The 23,578-nt window shown below is 43.8% G+C and overlaps 2 protein-coding genes across 2 annotated transcripts; both read right to left on the minus strand.

Annotated features, from left to right (window-relative positions):
- Nucleotides 1-461: 461 nt before the first annotated feature.
- Nucleotides 462-11,866, minus strand: CDHR5 (cadherin related family member 5). The gene is made up of 14 exons (XM_031607314.2): nucleotides 11,745-11,866; nucleotides 11,339-11,517; nucleotides 10,459-10,509; nucleotides 10,019-10,111; nucleotides 9,807-9,905; nucleotides 9,135-9,245; nucleotides 8,622-8,798; nucleotides 8,282-8,372; nucleotides 6,990-7,087; nucleotides 6,008-6,214; nucleotides 4,686-4,802; nucleotides 4,342-4,414; nucleotides 2,849-3,003; nucleotides 462-2,304 (listed from the first exon to the last, which is right to left on the minus strand). The coding sequence occupies exons 1-14, from the start codon at nucleotides 11,806-11,808 to the stop codon at nucleotides 1,741-1,743; spliced, it is 2,079 nt and encodes a 692-aa protein (XP_031463174.2). The 5' UTR covers nucleotides 11,809-11,866; the 3' UTR covers nucleotides 462-1,740.
- Nucleotides 11,867-14,279: 2,413 nt separating this feature from the next.
- SCT (secretin) lies at nucleotides 14,280-17,732 on the minus strand. Its single transcript, XM_090142014.1, has 6 exons — nucleotides 17,604-17,732; nucleotides 16,962-17,058; nucleotides 16,134-16,238; nucleotides 15,768-15,872; nucleotides 15,539-15,640; nucleotides 14,280-14,419 (listed from the first exon to the last, which is right to left on the minus strand). The coding sequence occupies exons 2-6, from the start codon at nucleotides 17,048-17,050 to the stop codon at nucleotides 14,347-14,349; spliced, it is 474 nt and encodes a 157-aa protein (XP_089998140.1). The 5' UTR covers nucleotides 17,051-17,058; nucleotides 17,604-17,732; the 3' UTR covers nucleotides 14,280-14,346.
- Nucleotides 17,733-23,578: the final 5,846 nt, after the last annotated feature.

A 23,578-nucleotide genomic window follows, 5' to 3' on the forward strand; every position in this document is an offset into this window, starting at 1 on the left:
CAGCAGAAACACTCTGGTTTCACCCACCTATTAGCAATCTTTCCATGGGTAGCTACGGCCTTGAGGACAGGCTTAGCTCTACCTTCATTCTTGGTGATGGCCGGATGTGTTGGGCTAGCAATTAGCAATTACTGGGGAATTCTCACAGCCCCATGGAAACTATTTGCTGGAGGTAACCTTAAGCTACCAGAGAACTATGCTTACAAGGTAAATATAAGGCACTCTCCCCACCTTCTGTTATCAGACAAACCACAGTAGTAATTTCTGGGCAAATAACTTTATTGCAGTTAAGGAGAAAGCCTTTCCATATTTCAGTCTCTACCTTCAGCGAAAGTAGAGTTCCTGAAGTCCACATAGCAGGGCTTCTCTCTTCAGAGAAACCCTGGCAGAGCTGAGCACTAGCAACAGCAAGATGGGGAAATGTACAGAAAAAAAAAAAAAAAAAAAAAAGAGTGGAAACCAAGAGGATGAAAGCTTTGCTGAGAACTGATTGTCTTATGTTTTGGGATAGACAAGAATCCCAGCAGTTGTGTTTTGGTTTCCCTCTCACGGGTTTATCTGGAGTAATGACAGCGTTGCGGAGAATAGCCCATAGGTCACAGGCAGGATCATTTATTGTTGTTTCTTTCTGTGTTCTCAGTGGACCACCTCTGCTTTTGGGCTGCAGCTTGGCTCTAGGTAAAGCCTGAAAGATAGTATTTTATCATCCAAAGAGCCTGCTGGGCCCATTGTGAATGGAAAAAAATGGGGATGCAAAGAGGTTTTCATCTACACCAAGTGAGGCGTGTGGAGGACTGCTGACCTCCGCTTTCAGCAGCAATGATAAAAGGAACACCTTGAGTCCTGTTGGACAGGGGAAACAATGTGCTGATCCACATCTAGCACTTTAGAATGACATCTTTTGCTGCCAGAAGTCCAGAGAGTTGGAAATACACCTGACATTCTGTAAGCAGGTTATGGCAGGAGCTCTTTGCCTTGACACATAGGATACAGCCAAGGAAGGACAGCACAGTTAATGGTTTGTGACAAAGAATAATATCCGACAGATTCTTTCAGTAAAGAACATGTTATCAGTCCTTGGTTATCAGCAGCAGAGGAAACAGCATCTCTCAATCATCTGAACGTTCATTTTCTGGCAGGAGGGAGAACTACAGTGGCACTCCTGCTGTCCTCAGTGTGTCATGCTAGCTGCTCCTGGGGTGCAGAGAGCAGAGCCAAGTGCTGAAGTAAGCTCCTGAATGTAGTCATGGGAGCAACAGCTGGGTCAGAGTGTCAGAGTGACTTGCATTGGCTAACGCCTTGCAGCCGACGTCAACACGCAACACCTAAAGGGAATAGCCAAGCAGTCAATGCTGGCTCATTTACCCACCAGAGGAGATGAAAGCACTGGATCATACAACTACATTGCTACCATGAGCTGAGATAAATTCTTCAAAGTCAGTTCAGCTACATCCCCCATATATTTACCAACTTGGGAAATGTGATGTAGGGTACCCTAGGACAAATAGGAAGAAGGATGGGATGTGTTTTCCCCACATAAAATCCCAAGCCATATTTCAAGGTCTTACTAGAAGTTTGAATTAGTTATAATCTCTTCTGGATTTAATATCTGCATGCAGGACAATCAGCTTTGTCCTCCTGCATTTCAGTTTTGCCCTGAGCAGAAAGGTGGGCTCTGTCTCACCCAAGCAATGGACATTTCTCCATTTTGGTGAGGGGATAGTTGCAGACCTAGTTCCATTATGCACCACTGTCATCTCTGGTAGACATGTTGACTGACACTTCTGCAGCTTGGAATGATGAGTTGTCTGAGGCAAGGAACATTCCCGAATCTCTGTGATGGTCGTCCTTGTAATCTTCTTCCTCCTCCTCATTCTCCTGCAGATCTTGATCACTGTCATCATCATAATTTGCTGCATTGTCATCAATCACTTCAACATTCTCTCCACTTGGATCCACATCGGTCTTAAACCACACAGCTTTGTATCCTGGGTCTCCCTCATTCCTGTCTGTTTTGAGGATAGATTTCACTTCCTTTTCATTCTTAGTGTCTTCTTCCACCTTTTCCTCTTCTTCTTCCTCTTCTTCTTCCACTTTCTGGTCAGAAACAATGGTGGAAGCTGGGGAAGTCTGTGGAAGTTCATGAATTTCTTGTTCACTAGAAGGTGTCAAGAAAAGTGATGGCTGCTGTATCTCGGTTACATTGATATATTCTGTGCTTTCCTGCTTGTTGGTACTCAGATCTGGATGTTCATCTTGCCTGTAGGCTTGATTGTCGTAGCTTCCAGGGAAATCCTTGGAGAACTACAGGAGAAGAGACACCTTGTGAGTGTAGTGAAAGAAAAAGAAACTGGCTGAGGGAGTGTGGCTGAAGGGACTTGGCTGGATTTTGCCCAGTATAAAGCAGCAAGACTCTATTGATAGTTGTGGAGATATATTCACTTTCTGCACTGGGAGAAAAAAAACTTTCATAAGGGATAATTTCCCACAATTTGGAATGCTATTACTCCTTCCTTCCAAGGCATGCCCTTACAGCTGCAAACAAGTCAGTTTTCCTTTCAGGGGAGTTGAGGGATTCCTCATCCTAAGGCAGAGTTCATCATCATTCTGACAACCTGAGCCCTGAGCATAGAAGTTACGAGGCTGCCAAAGACCTGAGGAGCCAGAGATGAATGGCTCAGGTGCAGACAATGCATAAAATCACTGAATACCCTAAGTTGGAAGGGACCCACAAGGATCATCACCTTCATACAAATGTGTAATATTTGGAAAGCCCATCCATACTTGAAATCCTCCTCAGGTCCCTAACAACTTCTAAATAGGAGGCAGGTATAAAGAAGGCACTTACTTTTTTATTAATCAGGAACTTGACTGTCTTTCCATATTGTTTATATATCATCACTCCAAGGAAGACTAAGGCAATTAATAGCAACGCAGCTAAGATACCACCTAAGATACCCATATCCTGTGCAGTGTATATCTTATCAGAGGAGGAGATTTCAGCTACAAGAAAAACAAAAAACAAACAGTGTTATGAGGTCTAGCAGTGTCAGCCAACTTTTTTACCACAACACTTCCCTTTGGGGAAAGATCCAAATACTTTTCGAAGGGCAAAAGCATCTTGTGCTGCAGAATGTGGCAGTGGGATATTTAATGAGATCTAAGGCCATTCAGTAGCTCTCCAAGAGGAATAGGGTTTTTTATAAGAATATTATAACTTGTGTGCAGTTGTAAGAAATGGAAAAAGCACCCATTTACAAGTCTACGATGTTTACCCCATAATTTAAATAAGCAAATATGTGCACAACTGCGTTAGGCAAACAGAATTAGAACTAGGTAGATCCTGTTTGTTCCCACTTCATGCATTTCCACCAGCAAGCAAAACTAAGATACATTCGGACACGTGCCTGTGAAAATGTAAAGCTTTCTTTAATATGAAACTTCACTTTTGGCACTGATGAGCATATAAATACAGAAACAAAATATAGAAAAAGAATAGGACTGTGCTCCTTGGAAGGAGAGCGACTGACTCTGACGTCAATATGAACAGCCAGGTCAGGTCTGACTTCTTTGTATTTTACCGCTAGGAGTACAGTAGTGTATCCTTCTTATGCTGAAGGCAGATACAAACAGCCATGAGAAAGAAAGAGATCATGTCATGAGGAAGTTTTGCTACATTTCTTCTTGCAGTTTCCTTCTTAAATCTGATTCCAGTCCCTAATCTAGAGCTGTCAGGCTCTTTTGGAACTGGGCAAAGTCCCTTTTCTTTCCAAGAGAAGAAAAGTAGTCACAGAGATCCTTAAGGCCTTTAATTTCTCTCACTAAGCAGAGTGATTCTAACAGGAGCAATTTGTAGGAGTAGTTTATGCTTTCAGCCTCTGGTCAGCGTAAGTATATTTGTATGGAGATCATCCACATTACAGTGGAGATATAGAACTTCTTCAGGGTTAATCAGCTTTGCTTGTAGTTGTCATTGGGTTTCTTTCTTTAAGATCTCCAGCTTCATTTTGTAATGTAAATTAATCTCTTTAAAGTTTAATGATTAATGAAACACAGCATTTTCCTCCTACTGGCCTGTTTATGACAATGGACTTTGAGTACTCTCTCTGCATTTGATTGCACTCTCAGTTTATCATTAATAAGCCGTTGAAGGTTTAGGACGTCAATGAATTTTTAATTCTTAATCATGTCTCCTAGGGAGCCACAGCCCACAGACCTGATGTGAAGCTCCACCACACTCCTTCTTCCTTCTGTGCTGTGCCTGCACTGAAGCTAGCTCAGCTTGGTGGGATAACTCACTCTGAGGTCAGTGAACCAGAAAACAAAAGATACCCAATCTACCTTTGGCAGCGATGATCTCCACTGCGACTGCAGTGCTCCCCTCCTGTAGACTCACTGTATCTTTTGCGACTGCCTGTGTGGGGAAAAAAATAGCTTGTCTTCCATGGGAGGATAAAAGAAAAGATTTTACAGCTAGTGCCAGATACAGCCTGTATCATGCAGAGTGCATTAACTACCACTTCATTTCCCTCCGTCCCTATATATTTGTGATACAAATGGCTGGGGCAAATATTGGCCTTATGTTATATCCTTTGTCTAATGACATTCCACCCTTGTTACTCCTTTCTTCTTATTCTCCCTTCTTTCCACAATCCTGGCCAAGGTCATAAAGAAAGTTGCCTTACCTCCATGATTGCAGTCCCTGGTGAGTCCAGCATCACATTAGTCAGGATGAGTCCATCTTTGGTTGCAATGAAATTGGTGTTGTTCCTTATGTAGTACTCAATGTTTGGGTTGACTTTCTGAAAAAACAGAAGAGCAAATGATGAAACCTCACTGTGTTTTGTGTGCATGTTTATAATACTCTGTTAGCAGGACTTGTCAACTATGCCTTAAGTATAAGCAGATGTATAGAGTAGAAAATAATTCTGTCATAAAAAGGTAAGAATGTATCCTGAAAGTTTGGTGTCCAAAAAACATTCCAATACTTAACCAGCTTGTGTTGGTGTCATTAATATTTTCACAAACAAAACACATCTGTGCAAGGGATCTTCTAATTTTCATAGAATCATAGTAGCATTAAGATAGGAAAAGATCAAGTCCAACTACTAATGCATTGCCACTGTGCTCACTAAACCATGTCCCTCAGTGCCACACTCCACAGTTCTTTGACATCTCCAGGGACAGTGACTCCATCACTTCCCTGGGCAACTTGTTTCAATACTTCATCACCGTTTCTGAGAAGAAACTTTTCCAAATATCCAACCTGAACCACCCCTAGTGCAATGTGAGGCCACTACCTCTTTTCCTAGATGAGAAAATTGGTTAGTTCAGTCTTTAATAGGGATGCAAAGGGGGATGTAAATGAAGAACAATCCTTTTTCTGAGGTCTGCGCTATTTATAATAGTTCTCAAAACTATCACAGTTTTTCTGTGTTTAACAGGGAAGAAGAGAATGGTTGGTCAGTTAATCTCTTCCCCTTCCCTTTCTCTAATACTTTTTTCTAGGAATGGCTCCTTCTAAATGAGTCATTACAGGGAGAAGTTAACTATTTCCATCTGAGGACTGTAAGACCTTGCTAGCTTGGTCTTAGCAAGCTGTCTCCTCTTCCCGGACTGGTCCATAAGTAACTACCCTTGACTTGGCTAAGAGAAAACCTCCCTGTATGGGACCCTGCCTTTCTGATCTCTTCTGAGAAGCTCAGATTTGAACCTGTTCACAGAACTGGCTAATTCTGGGCTTATTTAGCATTTTGTTTTGCAGTAAATCAGCTCACCTACCTAAATCTAAGTGGGACTTGTTCTTGGAGGAAAGCAGTCCAGCAGCTTCTCCAAATTAGACCATACCACAAATGGTACTAATCTATGTAGAATTTACAGATGAATAAATGGGACGCTAGAGAAAACAATGTGTTTGTCTTTCCCCACCTCCCGCTCCCCATGTTTGCTTATCCTGCTTTAAGGCTGAAGCAGTGATGAAGAATTCAGTGCATTTTCTATTTCTTACATCAGGGAAATCATCATCCAGTGCTGTTATCATCAGGGGCCTTGAAGAATCACCAGCTTGGAAGACAAAGCTTCTTGGGTCCAGACCAACAGACACTGTCCCTGCATAGAAACTGGGCTCAAAGTATGGTGCGTGGTCACTTTTATTGATGACCTGAATTTCTACATTGGCTATGGAGTATTTCTGTTTGTTGTTGACTTGAGTGGCCTGGGGAGAAAGAGAGAGACACTCCTTTTAGTGATGAGACATAAAAAGGATAGGCTTGATACAAAACCTATTCCAACCCATAAGCTTTCTTTCCATGATTTTCAATAAACTTTGAGCCACAGGTTCCCCACCTTATGGCTTGTGGTCCTTGTAGTTAAGCTTGCTTCTGCTGTTGGCTATCCACACAGGCTTGGTCTAGTCCTAACATCTGGATGTGGCTCTCTGTAAGGGTCAACTTTGGATAAATTACCATGCTCCAAAGCATTGGGATTCCAGCACCAGCAGGCAAAGTCTGCTCAACTTAATGAGGGATTTGGTCAGTTCAGTTACTTAGAGTCCACAAATTCCTGGGTATATATGTGCAGGAGTGCTTTTCAACTTCTTTCCTGAGGAGTTTAACCAAAGGAGGAACTTGTTTCTAAGAGTGAATGACATTAACTGTTGTGACACAAGCTCCAGTCCTGCCTACAGAAAGCTTTCTACTCATCCATGCTTTGAACTCAGCAGGATGTCCTCACTCAGTTAACTTGCTTTAATAATGTAACACAATCATAAGAGAAAAGGCCTTGACTGCTGCAAAAGATTTACATGAAAACTGATATAAGATACTGATCAACTATTAGGTCTAAAGGCTTTCAAAAAAAGAAAAAAGAAAAAAAAGGACATGACAAAGTTAGCTTTCATTATTAATGTGATCAATTCCTGACACGACAAGATCTCTGCTTCCTACGAAGCCAGCTATACTGGATTTCTGCTGCAATGTCATCGGACTTACCATCACCTGTAATAGATATGAATTTGGAGAAGCTGCTACTTTGTTCATAGTTAGATTTCCCGTGTCTGCATCCACTGAGAATACATTATCTGCATTCCCTAAAGAAACAGAAAGACCATTCAAACATGGGATACTTTCATAAAGTGATGTGGAGCTCACAGTTCCTCTTGGTGACAGCCAAGAACTAAGCTACAGAGAGCAGTTGAGTGAGGTTTCACCTGGAATAGCTCTGGCATCTAGTGGGCAGGCATCTCTACTCAGCCTTGTTACCTATCTGACTTACTGTGGACATAGTCCTCATTATGAGTTGCATTCTTGTCTGGAAACACTTATTTTTCTCTGCTGACTACAAAAGGAGCCTAGACACAGAAGCCTTCTTGCACTGATGTAGAGGTAGAAATCAACCTCCTATATCACTGCTCTGTGTCTGAATCATAAAACCATCTGTGCTGCATGTAGATTAAGATATAAGTATAATTTTTGCTTGTCTTCCTTACCCTTAGATGCTATAGGCTGTGTTTAGACAAGAACTCCCTTATTGGGTTCCCACTGACTGTGGGGAGCTGAGGCCACACTACATCCAGAATGTAATCTGAGGTTCAATGATGCCTTCATTATCAGAAGGATAGTCACAGATGTGGGACCATGTGGAATAAATAAAAGTGATCACTCCACCCGACCATTATGATCTGCCTTTGCCTTGATGGTTAATCTAGAAACCACTGTCACTAAAAAAATAATAATAATAAAAACAGTCTTTTGAATGTAGTAGATGGCCAAGTGGCCCAGCCAGTGATTGGGCAATCATTTCACCATATTCAAGTAACCTTTTTAAAATCAAGAATAAAACAAGGCAGATTAGACTGTGGTAATGAACAGAGGAATAAGAGCATGAAATGATGAATGAAAATTATGCTGAGGATGTGGAAGTTTTTAGGTTCAGCCCAAAGACTGTATGAGAGTGGTGTGACCAGACTGGCAAAGTCAGGTCTAAAAGCTTAAAAATGAAACATAGCTCTCTACCCAGAAGTGAGAGGAAGTCCTTCTGAAACAGATTTTGTGGAGCTTGTTTTATGGGCCTGCAGTTCTCTTCATCTTCCTCTCTGTACAGTCTGTTTCTTCTACTTAATCCACAATGTTCTGTGCATCTAATTGTTTTTCTGTGGCAGAAACAGAGGGGTAAATCTCCAGGCCCTTAACTCTCATGTGCTGCCAAGGATATGTCCTCTTGGCAACTGATGTAGGAGATATAGGAGTGATGCAGTTTGCAGAAGGTGACAAATTCCACTCACCACCAACAATACTGTACACAATTTTTTCATTTAAAATGTAGTCAGGATCGATAGCATAGATGGGCCCTGGCTCCAAGGTGAGTGGTTCAGTCTGCAATGGAAAGGCAAAGTATTACATAATATGCTACAACACCAAATGCTTTCCAGTGCTCTTCCATCTCAGCATGGCTCTGCTGGTTTTACCAGAGCAGAATCAGATTCATTGCTAGAGGGGGGGGGGGGGAGAATTTTCACTTCCCAAGGTGATGGAGACTGCATTTATGCCTGGGACCAGCACAAGCTGATGACAATGATTAGGTGCTAATAGCATGAGAGATACCATTTTATCATGCCTTCTTACCGACATCTCGGACATATTGACTCTCCCAGTATAGGTGCTGCTGATGCAAATGCTTCTGTCTGCGTCAATGAAGGTGCAGGGTAGGAACCAGGGAGGTCTGGTGTCAGCTTGCTCAATAACTATGTTTATTGTTGCAGTAGCTGTATGAATGGTTACGTTCATGCCCTCAATATTGTCCTGTACCCAAAAGCAAATCATATTTGTAAGATGCAAGTTTTATTGCCAGAAGATCCCACCTGAAAAACCAGTGGCCCAAGGTCCCTTAGCTGTTCTAACTCCATTCTGTATGAGGTGTATGAGCTCATGAAATTAGCTCAAAGAATGAATCATCTGCTGACATTCTGCTGATAAAGGTGGGCTGAATGCAGGTCTGGTTGCATCCCTGCAATCACTGTGTGATTATGGAGGTGGAAGGCTGCTCCAAACCCACTTCCCTCACTATCCACCCTCCCTCCTGCCATCCCAGAGACCTCTCATTCAGACTTACCCTCTAGTTGCTCCAAAATAACTTACCATTGCATACAAGAGCAATGTTGTGAAGTTAAATTTGTCATAATTCAACGCTTTTTGTAAATAGATTTCAGGGTTATTGACTCCTTTTATGGCAAAATAATCGCTGGTGTTCTGTGGGGGGAAGAAATGGAAAAGCTCTACTAGCAGTCATGGTCAAAGATAGGTTAAAAATGCTGCCTCTGGGTTTACACCAAGAAGAAAATGAAGTCTGCCTGGTCTTTGATAAAAACTTTTGAAATCTTGGGCAGATCATGCTATCTCCACTTCGCATTGGCTCTGTAGACAAGCAGGATAACAACAACTTTCTCTCTCTGACTCAGTGCATTTCTGAGCTCTGTGAAGTTCAAAGATCTCTCCTGATCTGTTTACAGACCATCCCATCGTGACTTCCCTGAATCCTATGACTCAAAATATCCTAGATGAAAGTTGGAGCTGTACTGTGTGATAAAACCATAAACACAAGAAAATTTCAGTATCAGGAATATCAATTGCAGTGTTCTGCTAACCAGACCAACACTTGGTTCTTGCAGAAGGCATAACTCTCCGAGAAGATGCTGGAGAACCAGATGCCATACAGCAATCCTCTAGTCTCAGAGCTGGGGCTCATCTGAATCAAACACAAGGACCTTTTCAGAGCTACACTTTTTTCCCCCAGAGAAGAAAGATGCTTACCTGCACTGTCGAATCGAGTTTATAGTAGATTATATCCAAGTCAGCATCACTAGCACTTACATCTTCACGGGCTACAATGGTTGCATTCACTTTTGTGTCCTGAAACAAAGTTGTTGTGGTTATTCTCTCTGTGAAATTGGCTGAAGACATCTCCCTGGTAAAAATCCCTTAGTCCCACAGCACTTGGTAACACACTTCTGTGAAATCTTTACCTCAGGTATAACTCTGGTGAGGCTGGTTTCCTTAAACACTGGGCTGTTATCATTCAGGTTGATAATGGTCACAATAATTGACAGGCTGTAACTCTGCAGATGGAGTAAAGCGAGAGAATCAGAGAGAAAAAAGAGATTTAGGGGTTGCTAACAGATTACCAAGTGGTAGAGGGGATGTTGTAAGGAGCACACTTGGGTGGGTGCTGGATGGGGCTGTGTTCAAGGAACATTTGGACGCTGTGTTGAGGGCTGGATGACCTTGTAGGCCTTTTCCAACCTTGGTGATTCTACGATTCTACAATTTACAGACAACCCACTATGTGGGGGTTTGCAATTTGTTTCCATCCCTGCCATTCACAGAGCCACTAGGACGAGATGAGGGATGCGCATCTTCCCCGCGCTGCCTTATAACAGAACTGAGTGTTTGGAAGAGTACTCACCTCCACAGCACTTTTCTCACAAGTCAGGGTCACTAACAGCACAGTGTCAGTCTGCATGCAAAAAAAAAACCCACCCATTTTAGAAATATACCAACTCTTTCTGAATCAGAAATGCTGCTGGGCTTTATCTTGTTTTCATACACGTCTAACTATTCCCTTCTTTCTTTTACAGCTGTTCATCAACACTGGGCTCCTTTTTATACTGGAGCAAAGCTGACTGATCAAGAGCTTCTTTGTGATCCCTGTAGCATGGGAGAAGAGCTAATTAACTATTTTCTCCTACTTTAGGTAAGTTCAAACAGAGATTTCTTTTTAAATTGAATGAAACAGAAATGTGCCACGCAGCAAGTACAGCATCGCCTGCAGGGTGTTACCTTTGCCTGCTATTCTTTACTCAAATGTGGGTTTTTACTTTGTTGGAAAGGCATCTTAAGGACACTTGTGGCTGCATTCAGAACTCTGCAGGGAGGTAGAATAGTTTAGCAGCATCCTAACTAAACACACTGACCTTTTACGCTGCCTTTATGCACATCACCTCACTGCTCAGAACTTTATTTCAAGACAGGCAAATAGGGATCCTTTCACATGAGTCCTGTGGAGCTCTGAACACTGTTGTTGTCACCCTTCTGGTTTAAAACCTTCTGCTTGCTTTTATTAAAAGAAAGTTACAGCAAGTATATCATGCAACCACCCCTCATCCACATCCTGTGCCTGTTTAAGGGCTGATCTTCCATCCGAAATAGGTTTATTTTTCAAAGGTATTACATTTATGCTTTATACTTGGGCTACAAATTCCTGGAAGACCAAGATCTCAGGCTGAAACCCACTGCATCCCAGCATTACCCACCTCATCCTTACAGCCCGCCCGCTGAAGGCTTACCTCATAGTCCACGCTTCTGTTCAGCTGCAGCTCAGACCCCTGGATGATAAAATAATTGCCATCTGGAGAGCTAGGATCGATCATTGCAGTGAAACCTGGTTCCACAGAGATAGTGGTCACAACATATCCAGGATTGTTATTTTCAGGAACGCTTGGATTTCTATTGGAGACAGAACATCCTGGAGGAAAAAAAAAAACACCACACAAACAAATTACAAAATGGCCTGGAATTCATGTTGTGTTAGAATTAGATAAGAACTCAGATCCCTCTGGTTACCTTTGGAGAGAAAGTCCTTGAACAGAGTCGTTCTAGAGTAAGACTCTAAAACTCATTTGCTGGCTGCAGTGGAGCAGCCTGCTGCCATAGGAATTATTCTTCTGTGGTCACAGACCTCCAACAACTTACCTTGTGCTGTTACAGAGAGCGGCAGAAAGAGCACAGAAGCCAGGAGCAAGAGAGAAACACCCATGGTGAACTGCAATGTCGAAGAAATCCCTGTTTCTAATCAAGCTGATCCTCTTCTCTCCCTTTTTCGCAGTACTTTCCGCATTCACTGCTTCAGGAAGACAGAAAAACATTGGCTGACAGAGAGCATTGCTGCACTTCAACCTTTGCCTCGTCATCTCATTGGATGACTTTTAAGACATTTGCTGGTCACGGAACATGATGACGCATGAATTCCGGTTTCTACTTTGTTTCTGGGGCTTTTCTCCCTTCAAATTTCTTTAGCAATGAGGGAATATTCGAAGCATTTTTACAGGGTGGGTTTTCCTGCTTATTCTCTGTCTTGGTTCAGTTGTATCCATGAGGTTTTATTTCTTCCTCTCTCAGAACTACAAGCTGAAATGTTTGAGGATATTTAGCCCTGGGGAGCTTGTCCTGTCCATTTCTCCTTTTCAAGCACGGTGTCAAGACCTTGTGGGACACAGGTGAACGCTCCTTAATTTTGCCCAGAACTGCAGTTATTCCTTTTAGAGAATGGTTGTAGTGATTTAAGTAAATTAGTGCTTAGAGGGCCTCCCATCACTTGCTCAGAGTCTGATTTTATTGTGAAGGCAAAAAGAAGGTTGGGAGATAAGCATGGTGCCATGCAGAAGACACCAGGCTGTGGTTTACTGTCTTGTTACACCATCGTTTACGTAAGCTGGACTTTGGCCAAACTGTTTAACCTTAATTTCCTATATCTCAATGGAGAGAAATTACCATCATCTTTCTGTTTTAAGTCACTGCACGGAGCATGGCCAGATAGTGCTGTGGGGAAGGGAGCCTTTGTTGCCACCCACATGACATTACTGTGCCTTCATCTCTCTCTTGAAGGCAAAGTCTCATTTCTTTACAGTTAGTCTTTTCTCAGAGGAAGATAATTAATGCCAGTCTGGTTTATCTACAGGCTGTTTCTTTCCTAATTGTTTTGTTTGTGTTCCCAGCTGCTGGCACGCGCATGGTCAGTGCTTCCTCCTGTGATGATGTGCACTGCAGCCTTGCAGGAGGAATGGCTTTCCTCATACCTGGAGTCTACCATTTTCTGAGAAAGAATCTGAGAGAGTAGAGGTCCTGGTGTTCATCAGATAGAATGTGGGAAATGGTGTGCTGGATACTGTGTGTATCACAGAATTGAATCACAGAATTGTAGGGGTTCGAAGGGACCTCCAGAGATCATCGAGTCCAACCCCCAATATTAAAAGTATCCAATATTAAAAGCACCTACTGACAGAAGATCTCACATTCGGGGCAGAGGTAGGGCAAAATGAGGCATATTCATTCCTTTCTGAAAAAGTTTATGGTTTAAGTGAAGTAAAAGCCATCTTGGCTGCCCTTCTGTTTCAATGGCAAAGAAAGCTAGTCCATATGTAGGTCCCTAGGCTGAGATAATCAGCCATGTTTCTGAGACAGTCTTCTTATTTTAGTCACCTAGGATACCCAGATGAGGTGAGCGGAGTGGATCCAAAAACAGTGATCAGACCCAAATGCAGCTCTGTGATTGCACAGCAGCTCAGCAGGGACAAGACAGGTCCCCTTCCACCAGTGGCCAGCAGCAGCTTTTTATATGGATGCTGCCCTGAATTTCCATCCAGGCTCCAACAGTTTACACCTCAGCAGTTTCCTGAAGCCTCAGTCGTGTGCTATTATACGCTCTTGTCCTGCCTCTTTCTGAGCCTATGTACATTTTTCCAAGCCTAACGCCATGTGGCAAGGCATTTGGCCACTTGTATGGACAAAAAAACATAAGACATGTTTATGTTGAAATGATGGGAACAAATTCCTTCCAGCAGACCTTTGTCTTCGGTGGCTTTCAGAAGACTGGGCAGTATGTATGAGGGCAGAATGGAGCGAAAACCATCTATGTGTATCCCTATTGTGTAGTTCTCATTACATTTCTTTCTAATAACATCTAGCACCTGGCTAAGTTTCTGCTAAATGGAGCCAGCTCTGTTGCTGGCTTCTTTGTACAGCTGAGCTGTGGGCAGTGCTGAGCCTCAGCCTGAGCAGATGTGGCCAGAGCCATTAGCTATTCCAGCGTGCCTCTGTCTATAGGCAGGGGAAGCATGGCTAAGCATTTCTTGCCCCTGCCTTGCATTCCTAATGGCCCAACACCTAGTAAAGGAAACACCTTCACTATGTTTCCCAAATTATAGCCCAAGCATAGCTAACATATCTTTGTTGGACTTTGGAATTAGACAGTCAGATGCTAACGCAGTAGAAGTGATGTGCTTTGCACAAGCTCCACCTATTGACACCAGTTCACACCAACATGCGTTTTAATCTTGATTATCTAAGAGGTTTTATTGTTGTTGGTTGTCTTTTTTTTTTTTTTTTTTGGCTGCTTTCCAGAATTTTATTTTATTTTATTTGCTGATCTCAAGAGTTTTTCCAAAGCAAAATCCAATGACTTTTCTCTTTATTTTCAAGGTTGTTTGCATGCAAAATCATCTCCTCGGTTGTTTCTGACAGAACATTGGTTTTCCTTTCACCTTCAGTCAAAAACATCTCTCTTCCTTCACATCTGTCACCAGCTGCAGAGGGGGCAAATGTACTGGCTGGTAACTTCAGCAGCTTCCTTGGCATCGCTGTCTGAGTGGCTGTGGGGAGGGTGAAAATGAACAGTAGTTTGTTATTTCTGTGGGAAAGGACCACAGGAAAAGGGAAAAGGGCACCCAACAAAATTCAGAGGTGATAATAAGGAGGAGATGTGTGATAGGGGGGGCGTGGATTGCTGCTACCTGATGTCAAACGCCTCACAGATGTACAGACAAGGTTATTGACCTCACCACAGTATCACAGAACCCCAGAATCCCAGGATGGTTTGGTGTAGAAAGGGCATTTATAGACAATCCAGTGCAACCCTTCCTGTGGGCAGGTACACCTTCCTTCAGACCAGTTTGTCCAAAGCCCCATTCAGCTGGGGCACCCATAGCTTCCCTGGACAGTTTGTGCCTTGCCACCACATAGCGAAGCGTTTCATCCTTACATCCTATCTAAATCTACCCTCTTTTATTTAAAGCCCTTGCCCCTTTTCTTGGCACTACAAACCCTTATAAAATTTCTTTCCCCATCTTATAATCCCCCTTTAAGTACTGAAAAGCCACAGTAAGTTCTCCCCTGAGCATTCTCTTCTCCAGCCTGAACAACCCAAGCTCTCTCAGCTTTTCTTCATAGGAGAGCTGCTCCAGCCTTGTGACCATCCCTCATGATTCTAGGCAATGTGGAGAGCTGGCTTATTCCTCCTATTTTTAGTGGTTTTATACTGAGATGTCTAGTTGAAAACAATTGTCCACTGGGAAGACACAATGTCCAGATGTTGGGGTACAACATCCTGAAGGGTGTGCTTGAATCATTTCCTGAATCCTGAATGGATTGGGTCTTCTGATGAGCTGTGCCATCAGCTTAGTCCAGAACAACAACTCTACCATTAGAAAAGGATCTTAGCTCATTTCCCTGGGTTTTATTATTTTTTCATTACTGGCTTTTATATGGCACATCTTAGCTGTAAATCTTAATGTCAACATTACTTTAGATAAAGCACAACGGAGTGCCAGGCAGGCTCAGCAGGTAGAAATAGAAATTACCACGAATGCGGAGACAAAAATCAATTGAGATTGCACACATCTTCCTGCCACCTCGCAGTTTGACCAAAACATTTGCTTTGTTAGCTCTGCAAACCACCCCTGAGAGCGCAGCTTTTGGCAGAGCACACCCACCTGCTGTTCAAAAAGCTCTGGTACAGCCACATATAACAAAGGTCCTCATTGCTGTTTTCTTTCTCCTTCTCCTGCACTTCTGTTTTGACCAGGCCCGGATTGCTGCTTTAAATAATGAATAATAAGAGCAGTAATAGTAAAGAAGGGTAACCACCACAGCTGAGAAGCAGCTCTGCTCTCTGGAAGGCAGGTTGACCCACCATGAAGCAGGAGAAAGAAGAGCTCTCACCTGCGCTTGCGGCCCATGAGATTTTGAATAAATTTCTGAACCTGAGCGTTTCCCCTCATCTTGCTGTATTCACTGGTGAACAATCCATCTGAGTGCCTCTGAGTTCTGCAGCAAGAAAAAAACAAAAGAATGACTGCAACTCCCAGCCATACAACTTATCTCAGCACTCGGAAATTTCTCCACTGTTTGGGAGACCCGTATCCCTCCCTTCTGTCTCCTCCCATCTTCTGCATCCACTGGATGAGGCCAGCACTGAGACTGGCATTGGTATTGGAAGAAGCTCAGCCCTATGGACTTCTCATTCATTGCTGGAATCTCATCTCCCACTCTCCCTGCGCCAGGAGATTGGATTCAGCTTCTCCCTACCTCTCCTTGAGTCCCACCAGGTGTTTCACTAGCTGCTGCACGTAAGCGTTGTCATTCATCTTGCTGAGCTCACTGTGGAAAAGCCCGTCAGCATGTCTCTCAGTCCTAGAGATGAGAAGAGAATGAAAGACATGGTTTTAAAACTGGGGAAGAATGGGCACTTAAAATTGCTCTCTCAAGAAAAGAGGGTCCCAGGCAAAGATGGGTAAGAATTTGTGCTGATTTGGCAGTTTCACCAAAAGAAAAAATACTTATCTTAAGAATTTAAAAGAAATCTCTCTCCTAACCATCACACAGCAAAACCATGCTCTTGTTTTTTGCTGATATCATCAGCTTATCAAGAATATGGGGGTTTGAGGATGTCTGGTTAACACTTAACTGAGCACAAAAGTGTGGGACAAGAGAGTGGAGGATGAAGAAAAAGAGCATCCAGACACACAAACCCTGAGGACAAGGTAGGTGATGGTAGTCATACCACATACCTTAACTGCTATATTTAAACTATTTAGAAGAGAGAATTCTCCTTTTACCAAGTACTTAGCAGGAAAACAGATTCAGGAGTGTCTTTTTTAATGTAGTTTGATCTGTTTGGGGTCATGATTTTAGTTCTCAGTGAAGTCCAATCAATGCTTCCACACTTAAGCAAGAAAAACAATGTTTACAACGTTTACATTCATTGAACTAAATCCATCTGGGGAAGAAAAATAGAACAACAACCAAGCAGCTGCAGCTTCTGGAAGGAAGACAAAAAGTTGGCATTATGGCTGGCAGGCTCTTCCAGCAAAAAGACACAGAGAAAAAGGAAGCAGAGGCACAAGGAACGCTTACCTCTCTCGGGATGGAAGAGATGCTGAGAAGTGCGACAGGACGATCATGGGAATAATTAGCCGACTCAGACCAGTCATCAAGGAAACCATGTTGGCTCCTGAATTAAAGCACAGAGTTGTATGGTGGGTGGAACGAATGATCTGAATCTTTCGTAGAGATCATTTGCCACAGAGAAGACATGGCTACATAAATAACATAACTGTGACTGAATTAGTCAGGAATTCCTGCCAAAAAAGACGGCGTATCTTTAAAATATGAAAGATGAACAGTTCAAGTCATTCATGGTGCCAGGAAGTCGTAGCTGCCACTCTACCACCATGACCAGCATGCCATTTTGGAGCTTGGACCCAAGGGTGCCTGTCATAGATGATGTTTGTGCTGGGACTCGGTATAACACGCCTTGAATACACAGGGAGAATGAGTTAACATGAGATAATTCATTGGTGATACCACCATGTGAAATAAACTCTATCATAAGCGCCTTGAGAACTGAGTCTGCAGGGAGAGGATTTCAAACACCTATGAAAACTTCTCACACTGACAGTTAGCAATATACCTCGAGGATGCCCAGGAGAAATCTATTTTTCTCCACTTCTAAATTATCAGGCAAAAAAAAAAATTGGTCTGTAACAAAGAACTCACCTACTCATAAGGGAAGGAAAAGCCCCGCACTTGTGCTGATATCCGTCTCTCCTCTAATCTTTCAAGAGGGAAAAAAGAAAAAACACACGTTTTCAGTAACAACGGCAGCTTGTATTTTGTTTTCTTACTGAAATAAGAAGAAAATTGCCTTTTGTTCATCACAAGCCATTGCATTTTCTTTCCTTTTACTTCCAATCTCTTCTCTTGGCTCTGTGACTGCAGAGATGCGTATGTGCCTTTGTAAGAAGATGCTCACATTTCCCCAGCGGATACTAGAAGCTATGTCTTTAATTTGAAATACTCTTCTTTCTCCTGAAAGGAGTGGGCTTTGCTTTCTTGGCTGCACTCTGAGAAATTCTCAGACACTCCTTGCTAACCTAATGTCAAAACTCTTCCAATCTGGTTTTATTCCAGCCTGAAACTCAACAGTACAAAGAGCATTAAAGGAATACTGGTTTCCTGTACCACTTTCTTTCTACCCACACCCCTGAGTAATTTTCAACTCTAGAGATGCTGCAGGATGAGATGGGGCAAGAAGAGAAAAGACAAAAGAGGGGATTTATACAGACGTTTGTTTGCAGCAAGCTATGGCACAACTGTTGAATGCGAGTTGCAGAGCAGAGAGCAGAAAAAGTTCATGGATAGAGATCTGTGAGCTCCATCTCACACACTTTTGATGCTTTTGGTTTTGTTTTTCCTGCCTGATTTGGCTTCAAAGGGGATGAAATAAAAAATAAAAAATAAAAAAAATAGATAGGACGTTTCAAATACGACAGCGACAGCTATTGCAGAACTTCTCCTCTGTGTCAGTAATAATCACTTTGTATCGCACTGTTGTTGAATTGTTTTGATCAGCCAGACCTAGGGAGGAGGTAGATTTTCAGTTTCTTAACTTCCACTGCAAGTGCTTTTGGCTGAAAGTGCCCATCAGCCCAGTCAACCTAAAAGTAAAGACCACGTATCTCTGCTCCAGCTGCTGTCTGGTCTCTGTTCTTTCCTCTATCTGCTCCAGAGGAACAAAGCCCCATCTCTTATCAGCACGACTGCTCGGGAGATGGATGTCCTCATGGCAGTGGCTCTGCAATCCACCACCCAAGCCTGGAGAGCAGGGAGGATGCAGCCCACCCAGCCTGACCGCAGCAGTACAGCAGTACTTACCACAAAGCGCTCGCTCTGGATTCTCAGCCAACTCACAATGTGCCACTGGCCCGCTTCTCTCCGCAGCCCCCTATAAATCTACAGCCCTTATCAAAAGCAATTATTTGGGTAAAGATATGAATATGAGCAATTGTGGTTAATAGCAAATAATGTATCCGGGCTGAAATGTCCTTTTAATTACTCTCGAAACCCATCAGGTCATTCACAGCAGTTCAGTGGGCTGCATTTCTGCTGATGCTCCTGTTTGTGTGCATAATCACGGTAATTTGTTGGGCAAACACCCCTGTACCAATTGATTCATTATGATTGGCATCATTATCTCCCCTCCTGGCTTTAATTACTTCTTGATAGGAGCTTCATCTTCTGTTCTTTCTTCCTTTTTAAATTCTGGCATGGGTTTTGTTTGCAATTAACAGGACAATTCAGTGAGTATGATCTGGCTGAACAACAAGTAGTGTTTTCTCAGGCAAACGCTCTCCAATCAGGGGAATGGTGGGGCTCTTGTAGGAGAAGACAGTGTTTTTTAAGCTGTGGTTTCACAAGCACAACTGCTACAGGTCTGGCAAGAGCAGATTGTACTACAGTTTTAAAGGAGGGAAAATACTGATGCATGCATAGAAACACCCTGGAAATACTCCCTGCCTTTGCTGGGTTTTGAAGCTCTCAAACACTACTGCTACCAGTGACATAGAAATGGAGGGAAAAAGATAGGACTACGACTGTTCTCTCTTTATTTATACTGTATGAAGATGTTTGGAAGTGGTATCAGTGGTGATGGGATCAGCTGGAGCTCCTGCAGTTGCCAGGCAAGATAGGAAAAGAGCAAGGAGGAAGAAAAGAGAGGAGACCAGAAGAACAAGAACTGAAGGAACCCAGTTTATCTGCTTAGCAACAAAGAATGGGGTTTGCCTTGTGGCAGTGGCAGAGAGTGAAAAGGTGATGGGGTATAAAGGAGTGTGGCCAAGCCTAGCGCTGCTCAGGCTTGGCACTGATTAAAACAGCATGGAGAGACCCGTGATGAGCTGCATTAAGGAAATCCAATTGCCACGGGTGCAAGGGCTATTCACAGCAGCCGTGCTGTCAGCTGCGGTCACCCTGCTGAGACAGAAAGGATAACAAGCCTGCAGTGTGACATGCATCAGCTTATAACTCTACTGTCCGCCAAAACACATCTCCAAAAAGTTGTAAGAGCAAGCCAGGTAAATGCTTCTAGTGTGTTGTGTGGGTGTTGTAACTCCTGCTATGGGCTGGGAAAGCCTGTCCAGCCTTTGGGGTGTCTGCTTATCCAGGGCAGCCCTTACAAGGTAGCATCCATTGCCAGTTTGTCCACTGTCCATAACCAGGTTGTGTTACAGCAGCAACTCAGGATCTTCTGGGACTGCTCTTCATGGATAGACCTTCCTTGCCCTGCAGTCTTTGTGCTGCTCTTTGAGATTGGTCACCCTGAGATGGCTGAGTGCACAGGGGCCCAAATGGGCTGAGAAGGTTGCAAGAGACCATTTTATCCATTACACAGGTCCAGCAGTGCCATCACAAGCCCTGATGAAGCTGTCAAAGGGAAGCCCACAGCAACCAGCAGAACACCCATGGATGGCATGGGAATTTATCGAGGTCAGATGGTACACGGAACTGTGCGGCTAAATCCCTCCTACGTAAAAGTAAAATACCCTTTAATCAGCTTACGGGGTGTTCAGGAACTTCTACCTCCCCCATTCTTTCTTTTTTCTTAACATGTACGTGTGTGAGCCCATGTGTGTCATAAAGATTTTCTTTTTCATGCTTTCAGGTGAACCCTCCCCAGCACCCAGGGCCTGGCCACAACGCTGCTATCTACAGAGAGAAGATGGGAGGTGTTTTCTCCACCCTCAAATCTGAAAGAGAAAGGAATCTAATTGGAATAAGGGGATTGACTGTTGGATTTAGCCTTCCACATACTCCTTTCTTGCACAGGATGGTTTCAGGAGTGGTTTTAATCTTTGCCACCTGATCTGCAATTTTCGCTGCAACAGACAGGAGAGGAATATGGTGGGGGCAGCTGTAGGTGGTCTGAAGAAATGGAGAGAGGAGGACAGTTAGAATACATGGCTAAGTGGGACCTCAGAAAAACACCTACTCAGCTCCCACATCCCAGGGTGGACTCAGTTAGTCCCAGATCCTGAGCAGAGTAGTCAGCAATTCCTTGTTGCCCCTCATACAGAAGCCTGAGAAACGTTTGTGGTCCCTTTTGGAGGCTTGTGCTTAAAGCAATGCATAAAACAAAGGGGAAAGCCATGTTCCCTCTCTGTTTTGTTGGCATCCCTGTTTCTCTTGTGTGTGCAAATGGTCTACAGCAAACCCTAAAGGATCCCCCTGTGAGCAGGGAATATGCACCTTCCTGTGCCCAGTATGACAAATATCTGGGGTTCATTCAAGTCCCAGCCTTGGAGAGGGAGGAGGAAGGAGAACCATTCCTTGAGGCTACACATCCCTCCGGAGCAGCAAGTGATGAAGCAAGGAGCAAATAACCCCATGCATAGGAGATGCCAGGATTTAGGAGTCCTCAGCAGAGAGAAGCATCTCCCCCATCCTATCATCCTCTAGGGATGTGAGGGATGTGCATGGCTCTGTCTGTCTATCTGTCTACATTGCACTCAGCTCCTAAGATGCTTTGGGATTCCCTTGGATTGCTTATGCCTTTCTGCTTTGTTCTGGGCAGCAGAGTCCAGAAGGGCATGGCAGAGATGTGCTGTGCTTTGGTGTATCATTCTTCTGGGTTGGCACCTGCTTAAAAACAAAATTAAGTATGGGGGATGAGAGGAAATCACTGACATATCACATTCCTGAAAGTGTGCCCATTTGCTCTGAAGTCTGGAAGATGCTGGACATGCTAGTTATCTCTGAAATTGACAGCAGTACCTGTGGGGCAGGACAGCAAAACCTTTGTGTTAGGAGATTTGGGCTTTGCTAGAGCAGACCTCAGCTATTTGGATCAAAGCCATGCCTGCTTTGAGCCAAACCCTTGGGTGAAACCTGCCACAAAATCCAGTTCTTCAGGAATAAAGTATTAGGTACTTGACACACACTGGAAAAACAAAATCCTTTGAACGTTTTGCTAAGAGCTGGCAGAAGGGGGGTGATGGCACGTCTCACCTAGCATGCTGGCAAATGTACTGGTTTCCCATGGGACTGGGATGAGAGATGCTTTGGGAGCAAGCCAAGCCATCCCTTATCCAACTGCCTGGGGGAGGACAATGTGCATTACTGCAGGGACAGGGCTGCCCAGGCTGTCCTTGGGCTCTTGGTCAGGCATGGCTTTTTCCAGCTGGATGCTGCCTTGTTCCTTAACGCAGAGGAGCTCCGAGCACGGGCTCTCTGCAGCAGAGCTCTGTGCTAATGCTCCCCATGCTCTTGACTTTGCCACAGCTCTAATTGGCATCAGCATCTGTAATCTCAGCCTCCAGCTGTTTGCTGTGCCTGGGGAAGAGGAGAAAGTACTTTGGGGAATTAATTTTAATTATAAAGATAACATGCTCCATGACCCAGCTGGCAGGCAGCCCGGCCCAGCTGTTCCAGGTGTGCGGTGCTCCCAGCACCTGGACATCATTTTGGCTGCATTTCTATCCGTGTCAGGGACCTGACAGGGTTTGTGAGATAAGGAGGTTCCTTCTGAGGCTCTTGCTGATCACAGGTGTGCCTTTCCATGCCTGTTTGATACCTTGCACGTTTCCTCCCCAGGAGCTTTTTCTTAATGAATAGCCCCAGTAAGCTCACTGATGTTTCAAGGGCAGGAGGGGCTCTCGAGGTACATTCATTTGATCAGTCCTGTGACACAAGCCCTTGTATTTCAGGAGGTTACCCTTGCATGAGATCAATTACATGGCTTAGTCTAAAACCAGGCACCCACAAAAAACATCTAGATGTGATTATAAGCTAAAAGAGACAGTAAATCTGCCCGCTTTCTCTGTAGCTTCTTTCCCACAGCTAATCACCATTAAAAATGCATGAGATTCTACGACTTATACAGATTTACATCCTTGTAGCTTCTTGGAGGGGGGACTTGGAGAGGCTGGAAGCCCGGAGAGCCCTGCTGTCTTCTTCCCTCCCTGGCAAAGATTAACCCCAAAGGCAGGACACTGTCTCTGTCTCTTTTCTTAGAAATGCATTACAGGCAGATTGTGAAGCAGGATGGCTTCGCTGTGGATGGTTTCATAGAGAAGCACTCAGCTAAATATGTCAAATAAAAGGAATAGGATTGGCTGTAAAAGCTCTTTATTTTCCTCCCTTTGTTCTGAACCTGAAGACAGCCTCAGTGATGTGTTGCCCAGTTATCAGGGTACTATTCAACAGCTGACTTCAGGCAAATCTGAAGTCAGATTTGTGCTGAAATTTTGGTAGGTAATTTTGTTCTCCTTTTCTATGTAAAAATTCCGCACCTCAGGCACGAACAGCCACAGTGATCAAAGTTCTGAGTGCCTTGGGACTCTGAGAGATGTCTCACGTGCAACCTCCCTGGTCCATTGAACTGATTAACACAGCAGACTCGCTATAACCTGAGCCTGGGGACCCTTTGGGATTCTTCTTCTGCCTCCTTGGCTGCCTGTTGGGGTTGAGCTCAGAGCTGGCTGCTGGGCAGTGATGGTGGCACTGCACTCTCTAGCAAAGTCCTTGCATGCCTTTCCTTGCACAAAAGGAAAGGAAGAGGTCCTGGAAAATACTGAACACCAGAGCCTCGTTGTTGAAGACTCGATGTGAATCTGTACAGAGGGTCTCTTCCCTTCCTGGTGCAAGGGAAAGAGCAGATGGTTCCTTGATGGACTGGTCTTATGTGAAGCTGGGGT

This window comes from Phasianus colchicus, chromosome 5 (genome assembly GCF_987193195.1).
Source record: "Phasianus colchicus chromosome 5, bPhaCol1.hap1.1, whole genome shotgun sequence".
In the NCBI taxonomy this organism is placed as follows: Eukaryota; Metazoa; Chordata; class Aves; order Galliformes; family Phasianidae; genus Phasianus; species Phasianus colchicus.